Source organism: Kogia breviceps, chromosome 1 (genome assembly GCF_026419965.1).
Source record: "Kogia breviceps isolate mKogBre1 chromosome 1, mKogBre1 haplotype 1, whole genome shotgun sequence".
In the NCBI taxonomy this organism is placed as follows: domain Eukaryota; kingdom Metazoa; phylum Chordata; class Mammalia; order Artiodactyla; family Physeteridae; genus Kogia; species Kogia breviceps.
Window position 1 is genome coordinate 57036039 of NC_081310.1, and position 10145 is coordinate 57046183.

Genomic DNA, 10145 nt, shown 5'->3' on the forward strand with positions numbered 1-10145 from the left:
TGAAACAGAAACGAGTGGCTTTAGTTTCAGGAAGTCCGAAGTGGAAAGCAAGTGTTGACATTCTTTAAGACCCACTGTAGGCTGTATTTTGTGCTGCGCTAGCCAGAAGTCTGCTACTTACTTGAAGTAGGACCTTGGGAAAATCCCCTTCCTCTCTAGGCCTCAACTTCCTCATCTGTAAAGTGCATGTGGGATTAGTCAAGATCCTTCTGGGCCTGACCTGATATGGTTCTAGGTGTTCCAGTAATCTGTCACTCAGAGGACAAAGAGCCTGAAGGTATGTGGGGAGAGATGGGGAGGAAGGGACTAAGAAAGGTTCAGTGGGAGTCCCTGTGAGTTTAGCTAACTGATAGCAGAGAGGAAGAGAGGGGAGTAAAAACATAAAGCGAAAATGGGGAAAAGGGAAAAGCGTTTAAGAGTGGGGACTAAGGGGGCCACCAGCATGACCTCAGCGCTCCTCGGGCACATCCGGGCCAGTTTACTTAGTTAGGATGGGGGGTAGGGTTGGGAAGTGGCAAACTGTATTTTCCAAAGAGGGCCACGATGATATTGCCACCCGCCATGTTCTTTGACATCGTGATCTTACCATTTCCCTGTCAAGAGGTGGAGTCTCGTTCCTCTCCCTTCAAATCTGGCCTGGCCTTATGACTTGCTTGTAACCACAGAATGTGGTAGAAGTTATGCTGGGTGACTTCTGAGGCTCAGTCAGAAGCAGCTTCCACTTGGTTATCTTGGGTCACTGGATCTGAGGGAAGCCATCTGACTACCTGAGACCATCATGCTGGAGAGGCCACATGTAGGCATTCCCGTTGACAGTCCCAGCTGAGGCCCACGTACCAGCCGTTTCCCTCAAGGCACCAGATACGTGGAAGAAGCTCCTTTTGACTCTCCAGGCCAGCCTCGCTTGATACCACGAGGAGGAGAAGATTTACCCCGCTGAGTCCTACCCAGATTTCTCATGTAGAAGAATCTATAAAATATAAGAAAATGACTGTTGTTTTAAGCCACAAAGCTTTGGGGTAGTTTGTTATAAAGCAAAAGGTACCGGCACAGGATGGTAGGAGATGTTTAAAAATATGAGCTCCCTTGCAATGAAAAATCCTTAAAAATGTATAAACAAGACTTTAAAGATTTCAGAGATGTGTGAAATTTCAAAATTAATTTGGAAACCAACTTTAAATTTTGCCTATTAAGGACATTACAAACAAAACTACCGTTTTCTGTAGGTCACCGTATTATATATTTGAAAATATATTTTTATCATGAGAAAGGGAGAAAAGTCACTATATCCCACCTGAATGGCTGAAAGGAAAGAGGTAACCAGTATCAAATGTTGGCAAAGATGTGGAACAACCAGGACTTTCATACATTCCTGGTGGGAATTATTATTTCCACAGTCATTTTGGAAGGAAAATAGCTTGGCAGTATAATCAGAAGCTGAACATATGCATATATTCAATTCCATTCCTATGTATATGCCGAACAGAAGTTTATATATATTTTTACCAACAGATCTGTATATAGATGTTCATAATAGCACTATTTTTATTTTTATTTTTATTTTTTTATTTTTTATTTTTTTTGCAGTACGCGGGCCTCTCACTTCTGTGGCCTCTCCCGTTGAGGAGCACAGGCTCCGGACGCGCAGGCCCAGCGGCCATGGCTCACGGGCCCAGCCGCTCCGCGGCATGTGGGATCCTCCCAGGCTGGGGCACGAACCTGTGTCCCCTGCATTGGCAGGCGGACTCTCAACCACTGTGCCACCAGGGAAGCCCAATAGCACTATTTTTAATAGCCCAAAGCTGGTAATAACTTAAATCAATAACAGAATAAGTTGTAGTATCATCACACAAAGGAATACTGGAGAGCAGTGAAAATAAATGGACGATCGCCAGGAAAGTCATGCACAAACCTCATAAATATGATGTTAAGGAAAAGAAACCCGAGTCAAAGAGTACATACTATGTGATTCCACTATGTAAAGTTGGGGTTTTTTTTGGTTTTTTTTGTGGTACGCGGACCTCTCTCACTGTTGTGGCCTCTCCCATTGCGGAGCACAGGGTCCGGACGCACAGGCTCAGTGGCCGTGGCTCACGGGCCCAGCCACTCGGTGGCATGTGGGATCTTCCCGGACCGGGGCACGAACCCGTGTCCCCTGCATTGGCAGGTGGATTCTCAACCACTGCGCCACCAGGGAAGCCCTGTAAAGTTGAAAAGCAAACAACATTCATCTGTGGTGTTGGAAGCTAGGGTAGTGGTTACCCTTGAGTGGCTGCAAGGGGGCCCTTCCAGAGTTGCAGGGATGTTCTGATTCTTCGCCAGGTGCTAGTTTTGTGGGGTTGCTTATCTCGTGAAATGTCATCGAGTGGTATGCTTACGATGGCACACTCTCCTGCATGAATGTTATAAATTGACCATTGATCAACATTGGGGTTAGGAACCTCCCCACCCCCAGGTGAAAATCCCTATATAACTTTACAGTTGGCCCTCTGAATCCGCGGTTCCGCCTGTGCGGGTGCACCCAACCACGGACTGTGTAGTACTGTAGTATGTATTTAGTAAAAAAAAAAAATCCAAGTTTCAGTGGACTCGAGCAGTTCAAACTCGTGTTGTTTCAGGGTCAACTGCACTTCAGAATATAATGTTAACAGACAAGGAGGCAGGACATGATCTCAAGGCCAAGGATAGATGTTTAAAAAACTAATTTAGTTTTATGAAAAGCAATATATTTGTTCTTATTTTTCCCTTGAACCAGTGTATATTGCATTGTGGCAGGGTCCTGGGACTGTGAAAGTGTCAGTGGGAAAAGAAAAGAGGGGTGCCGTGGTGAGCATCAGCTGAAGCTGTGGGGAGCAGGCTAGCTGTCCAGGGAAGGCACTTCTCAGCAGCTCCTTGCTGCTGCATTCACAGTACCTGCAAACTGTATCATGTACATGCCTGTGCCGATCTAGAAAGGTGTTTCCCAACCTTTCACAGGCTGTGGCACATGTGGAAAATGACATCATTGGAATGGCACACACTGGGGTACCAGATGGGGCTCCTGGCAGCCCAAGCCAAGTGGCCTGGTCCTCCAGGTGCTCCCACGATGAGGGGGGTAACAACCTCAGCACACCGGTGGGATAAGGTCCTCTTACAGAGAGTGTGGGAAGCCATGGGCCTCCATTATCCATTTCACATTCTCTGAACTGGCAAAGGGGAAGAGTCTAGGTTTCCATTGCCCTTCTGCTCTTGGAGAAACCAACTCTGCACACCCCTCGGCCCTGGGTTACAGGTCCCATTTGCAGTCATGAAGATCATGGGGTTCAGGGGAGTTGTGCGGCATTCTGGGTCTCTCCTCTATGCTGTGGCCTTACTTCTATTTCTAGCCTCATTTCCCACCGCACAGCCCGCTCTCTCTGCCGAGCACATTACACCCTGGGCACACTGCAGTTGTCTGTCATCTGTGAACATCTCCCAAGCCCTTCTCCCTCTCCATCACACCATTCCCTGTGCCAGAGCACTCAGCCCGCCATCCCTGTGCTAAGCCCTCCACTTCTCCGTGAAGCCTCTTTCTGTACACTGAGGCCACTACCACGCTGTGATTTGTATTATAGGCGCGCGCGCGCGTGTGTGTGTGTGTGTATTGTATGTGAACATCCTCATGGTCCCGGATTCCCTATCTTGCCCACAGTAGGTGCTCAGCAGTTGTTTCTCAAATGGCTTCCATGCTGCAGAGGGATCCTGGCACTAACTCCACCCCTGTTCTTGGCGGTGACTCATTGTCCCCTTGGGTTCGGATCCCCAGCCTCTCAGGGACCTTTCAGCCATTTCAAACTCTACCGCTCCACTGCCAGGGGCCTGGAGCCATGCCGCCTGGATGAGACACATCCTCATTGCCCAGACCCCCCCACCTCCCCTAGCTCACACCTTTGGGGTTGGCATTAGACTAATTGTGGTGTGACAAAGCGAAAGGGTCACGGTGACTCAGCCTCAGTGCTGACTCCCCTCATTCAAGCGCCAACCTGCAGTACCAGCATGTGGCCACAAGGGGCTCTCTGGGGCGACTCTTTGCCCAGGGGAGGAGGGCTCTCAGATAAACAAGGAACTTCTCAGGGGCTCTGCCCCTCTCCAAGTGCTGAAGCCCCACTGACCGCCTCGGCTGCCTTATCCTGATGTTTTACCCTTAGCCGTCTAGCAGCTGTTGTTTTCTATCTGAACACATTACTCCTTGCTTTCCCGTTGAGCCTCTTTTCTGGCCACCCACTCTACTGACCAATAGCCGCCACAGGGGCAAGTCACCTCCACCTCTGTCAGTTCTACTTCCTTTAGATGAGGGCCAGACCTACACCATGAGCTCCCCGTCTTTCAGGATGTGGGCTGGAAAATTGTCCTGTTCCATCTCTTCAACACCTCCCGACTCTGCCCCCTTCTGTCTCCCCAGTGCCACCCAGGTTCAGGGCTCCCCAACTCTGCCAGGATTAATGCAGTGGCTTCCTGGAGGACCCCGTGTCTCCAGACAGCCCCCTGCCCATCAACTCTCCACCCTGGAGCCAGAGGGATCTTACTCCCATCAGACGCTGGCCTTCAGTGGTTCCGCAAGTCCCATACACTCAAATAGTACCCCAGGCTCCCCAAGACCCAGCTGCCTGATTCTCCAGCCTCACGTCCCTCTTCTCTTGCCCTCCAACCAGTGGTACTGACATACCTGTAGTTGCTTAACACACCGTGACGTTTCAAGCCTTTGTACTTTGCACGCGCTCTTTCCTGTGGCCTGATCATCTCCCACCCCTCCCCCACCTTTACCGTTGCTCCTCATACTTCCTTCACCTGGCTGAGCCCTATTCATCCTTAAAAGTGCCAATTCCCCTGTGAAGCCTTCCCTAACCCCAAAACCCCTCCTCTGAATAGATCCAGTCCCCAAACACACGTCTCTGATTGTATTTGTCACTCAGAGTTGTGATAATTACTCGTGCTGTCCTGTCTCCTCCACCATCCGTGTACCTCTATGCGGGACCGGGTTGGCACACTGTCTGAAAGTTGTTGCACTGAGGTAGCTCCCTCTCTGCACCATCACCTCCCACCCTGAGCAAGTCCTTTAAATGCTCTGAACTTCCGTTTGCTTATCTGCAAAATAGAAAGATGTGAGCATCGGAAGGGGGCACACACATTCAAGAACTTTATAAACGACTAAGGGCTATGCACATGGTTTTAACACTTTTTCTTCCTTCAGACTAGTGTTTAGCTGCACTTGCCTGTGTGGAAATCATAAGATCAAAGGAATGTGATGTGATCTTTTCGTAATTTCTCCACCTTGGGTCCAAGGAAAAGCTGGTGGAGAGTAAACCATTCATTGTGTCTCCCTGCAGCTCCTAGTCTTCTCGGAAGCTCTGGGTTAATCCTGGGGTCAGGAACCTTGTCTGGCCAGGGGCAACAGTGCCTATGTGTAGGTCTCGGGCTGTCTCGCTTTCTCATCAGTGCTCCCCACCAAGTGCCCTCCATTCCCTTCACCAACAGAAGAGACCTCTCCCCACCCTCCCGTGATGAGGTCTGTGGAAGTCACAAACTGAAGGTCCAATCAACAAGGATGCTCTGACCTAACAAATAATCTCACTCACGTGAGGGTTAAGGATTTGATTTTGGAGCCCCAAGAAGAAAAAAGTTCCTGAAGATTTGATATGGAAAAACCCTTCTGAGTAGGGCATTCCAAAGTTTAATTAGTGGCTGCAGGAGGACTGGATGCTGGGTGTTCCAGGAGTGGACGCTGGAATTCCAGGTGGGAGCCTGTTTATGGCTGCAGCGCGGGTCATGCCAGAGGCTAGAGGTAGAAGCCAGGGAGCCAGACGCAGCTCAGGGGTGGTCTGGATGCTCTCGAGAGAAGGCCAGCTAAGAGCTGTGAGCTCACTGAAGTCCGATAACCGGCTCCCAGCCCCCACCCCTCCCTCCGCTCAGTCTAGTAAAATTGATGCTCATCTCTGTAGTTTTGGAACATGATGGTAAGAATGCTGGTGCCTCGGGTTCTTGTGCCGGTCCTATCTCAGGCTTGTTTGCTTGCCTCCTTCCCGTGCCCCGGACAGGGCTTTGCGTAAAGAAGTGGGCTGGTGGATGACTGTTCTGCAAAGATCCCATGTGCGACTGGAGCAGGTTACCGTCTCTGAGCCTCAGTGTTCTTACCTGGAAAGTAGGCATATCGTTCCTTCTTTTCCTAATAACCAAACCAGCGTTCTTGTACTTTACCTTAAATAAATGTAATTTAAAGATGCCAAGCCTTTCTGACATCACTTTTGTGCATAAAGAAAAGTGAAAAAAAGAGAAAGGCATTGGCAATAACTCCATCACAACTGCCGCGGTGACCTTGCTGATTTCAGAGTTAGTAAAATGTGAAAAATACACCACTTGTGTACCTACCATCTTGCCTAAGAGATGGAGCGATTCCCAGCAGCACTAACAGCCTTGTGTCAACCTCCTTGACCTAGCCTTTCCACCCTAGAGAAAACTGTCCCGAATTTTGTGTTTACTCTTCCCTCATTTTTAGCTACAGTTGTTTTTAAAACATGTACCCTATGCAATACATTGTTTGGGCTTGTTTCAGAATGGGCTTGTTTCAGTATGGTTCCGTGAGTGGAATTGTATCCCATTCTTTTGATGTTTTTAAAAATCAGGAGAAGTTGATCTATGCTAATGTGTGTAGCTTATTTATTTTTCACTATTGAATATTGCACTCACTTCATAGTCTGCTGTATTAATTCTGTTGATGGAAATTTGGGCTGTTTCCTGTGTTTTGCTGTTAAGTTATTTTTGCTATACACATTCTCACAGTTGTTCCTTAGAACATGTGTGTTTCTCCAGGGTATATACCTGGGAAGGGAACGGCTAAGTCTAGGTGAGAGTGCTTGCTGTTCTGATTGCTAGCCACTACTGCTGCCCTTATTTCTGTCCACTGAATAGCCCGAGGGGACATGCGTCCCTGTTCTTGCTTTGTTTACAGGCCTTCAGAGGGAATAAGCGTTTATAAAAAACAATACGGGCATAGTGAAGGAGAGCTTCCCAGGCCATAGTCTGACTTTCCACCATGGCTGTGGGGGGGGGGGCAAAGCCAGAAAGGAGTGGAGGCCAGATGGAGCACCGCTGTTGGCGCTGAGCATGTGTGTGAGGTGGGGCTGCGCTTGACTGGACACTGGGTCTCAGACTGTGGCGCAGCTGACCTCCCAGAATCCACTGTGAGGCTCCGTCTGGGCTTCGGGACCTAGAAAGTCAGACAGAACACGGCATGCATTCTCAGATTTTTATTTCAATTTCCGTAGGAAACTGCAATGGGCTCTCCAGGGGTATTTCCCTGAGCCCTGGTTCCCTTTGCAGCTCCCAGCTCTAGGTCCTTCAGCGGTCGCTGGCTCCGTGGTCTCAGATGTCACACCACCAGTGATTTCCAGGCCCTGGCCACTCTCTGCTGTCTCTGTGATGGCCTCCATTCGGGTCCCTTCCACTGCCTTCGGCGGGATGCTCACATATTCCTCGCGTGATGAGGCCACACTGTCTTTGTCGTAAGCTTGGCTCTGACATTCCTGAAGAAAGAGCCGATCCTGCTGAGTCTCTTGGTGATGGAACCTGAACTTGCTGTAGGTAAGCTCCTGCCCGATTTGTGCGAGGTCCTGGACTCGTTGGTGATGGGAGCACGGCTGATGGCTTTGTGAGCAGTGCCCTGCTTGTTGTCCCCCGGGCTGCCGTGGCCTTTCTCCTTTTGGTCGTCTCTAGTGGCTCTCCGGCTGCCTGAGCCCGGGCCGGCTGCTTTTTGGATGGTCTTGTTCCCCGCAGTGCCCCCAGTGGCTGTGTTGGTTTTACTTGCTCCTGGACCCTTGCTGGCTGTGGCTGCTATGGCCGTGCTCTGCTCTTCGGGGGCAGGAGACTTGATCTCTGCCACGCTCAAAGCACCCGCTGCGGTGCCGCCTGCCACCTCTGCTGTCTCCACCTTTGTCGTTGCCCGCGATGCTGACTCTTTGTCAAGCACTGTAGGTTTTGCTTTGGCAGTGGCCACATCGGACATGGTATCGGGCTTGTGGGAGTCCAATTGGATCCCCTCCCCGCCAGCAAAAGCTGCAGACCCGACCGCGGCCACCTCAGAGGGCGTGTGGAGGCTCCTGATGCTCACCTGGTCCTCATCCCACTCTCCTTGGAAATCCTCCACTGCCGGGCTCCTCCCGTCCTCCTCCTCCTCCTCGAACAGAGTCCTGCAGATCATGTCCCCGGCTGGAACAGCGTAGGTGCGGCTGTGACCGTCCAATGGTGGTCGCAGGAGGTAAATCAGCTCTTCCCAGTAGGCGAAGAGGTCTTCCTGCGCGTCCAGAGGGGCACACAGCTGCAGGTAGAAGGAGCGGCCAGTGGCAAACTTCACGCGCAGCTGTCGTTTGTCACGATCGTGCGTGGAGATCCTCACAAACTTCAAGGGAAGGAGCCTGGTGAGCTCTAAGGTCTTGGCAACCTTGTGGCTCTTCCCCTTGGTGGGCTGGCTGTGCTCAGCGTGCTGTTCACAGCCGGTGGCCCGTCGGGCCAGCAGCATGATGTCTGGGAGTGGGAGGACGGGGCTGGTGGATGCGATGCCCACGGTCACCGTGCAGTCACAGTTGTGCACGTCAATCACGTGTCCCCTCTTCGTGATCTGGATAAAGTCGCTCTCGAATATCGGCGCGTACTTGAAAATGTCGTATTCGCCGTTGTGCAGTTGCTGCTGCAGCTCCCCCATGGTGCTTTTGAACAGGCCCAGCCCGGTGCTGCTCTGGGCCGTGTGATACGGGAGCAGAGAGTCCCCACTCATGGCTGTCTTCGATCACTGCCAGGCAGCGTGGTTAAGGCGGGCCCCTGGCTCTTCCCTCCCTCGGCCTAATGGGCCGAAGAGCAGAGCGAGCTGCGGTGCTCCTGCGTCACGCAGGCGGCCTTACGGCAGGTCTTCCAAGCCCAGCCCACAGGCCCCCACCTTTGCCTCAGGGTCTCCCAGAGGCAGGGGTGTGGGTAGGGGCACCGATGGTCACAGCGGGGACTCTGTAGGGCGGCTGGACCCCAGGCTGAATCTCTTCAAGTGTGTAGAGAGGTATGGTAGGCTCCCCCTCGGCCTCAGCTCACTTCCGCTTCTGGGTTTTTATCTCCCCAAGCGGCTGTGAACGTCAGTCCTAGTGAGAGAAGTAACCACTTTCTCGGCCTAAGGCCCTGGCACAGCCTATTTATCCTCTGATGCCCTTTGTGACCTATCACTGTCACATAGCCCTTTGCCTCATCCCCCAGCTGCCCCGCCCCGCCCGCCCAGTGCAGGGCCCCCATCCTCTCACAAACGCGCCATTGCCCCCGCGGAGGACAGGCCTATCCTGCCAGTGACTGAGGTGGCTACTAGAATAAAAATGTCTTCAACTGGGAAAATTTTGTGTGGGTCCTTTTTCTTTTCCTCCCCCAGATTTAGCTACTGGATGAAATCTATAGGAATGTATGATGATGGGCTAAATTTGAACCATTTAAGCCCATGGTTTAATTGTATCGAATAACGTAGAGCTGGCGGAGGCGATCCTTAGTCTGTCCTTTCATAACATCTCAGTAAACATCGATGGTGATTTTTAATAATAACATTAAAAATTGGTAGGAGGAGGCAAGAAAAGATAGAGACAGACAGAAGACTACATTAACTATTTAGGGGTTCTGGCTGCTAAGATCAGGAAAGGAACCTCAGATCCAGAACTGCCCTCCAAGCCCAGAAACCGTGAGGTCTCACCAAAGATTTCTCTTCTTGTTTTTTTGGTTTTTTTTTTTTTTTTTTTTTCCACTGCGTTGGGTCTTTGTTGATGCACGAAGGCTTTTTCTAGTTGCAGCAAGCGGGGGCTACCCTTCGTTGTGGTGTGCAGGCTTCTCATTGTGGTGGCTTCTCTTGTGGCAGAGCACGGGCTCTAGGTGTGCATGCTTCAGTAGTTGCAGCACGCGGGTTCTAGGGTAGGTGGGCTTCAGTCATTGTGGCGCGTGGGCTCAGTAGTTGTGGCTCCTGGGCTCTAGAGCGCAGGCTCAGTAGGTGTGGTGCACGGGCTGAGTTGCTCCACGGCGTGTGGGATCTTCCCCGACCAGGGATCGAACCCCATGTCCCCTGCATTGGCGGGTGGGTTCTTAATCACTGTGCCACCAGGGAAGTCCTCACCAGA

The 10145-nt window shown here is 51.2% G+C and overlaps 1 protein-coding gene across 1 annotated transcript; it reads right to left on the minus strand.

Moving 5' to 3' along the window:
* Nucleotides 1–7810: 7810 nt before the first annotated feature.
* Nucleotides 7811–8785, minus strand: LOC131764502 (Golgi-associated RAB2 interactor protein 4-like; the record flags this gene model as incomplete). The annotated part of the gene is made up of 1 exon (XM_059077817.2): nt 7811–8785. A coding segment is annotated over exon 1 (975 nt), but the record flags the coding sequence as incomplete, so codon positions are not given.
* Nucleotides 8786–10145: the final 1360 nt, after the last annotated feature.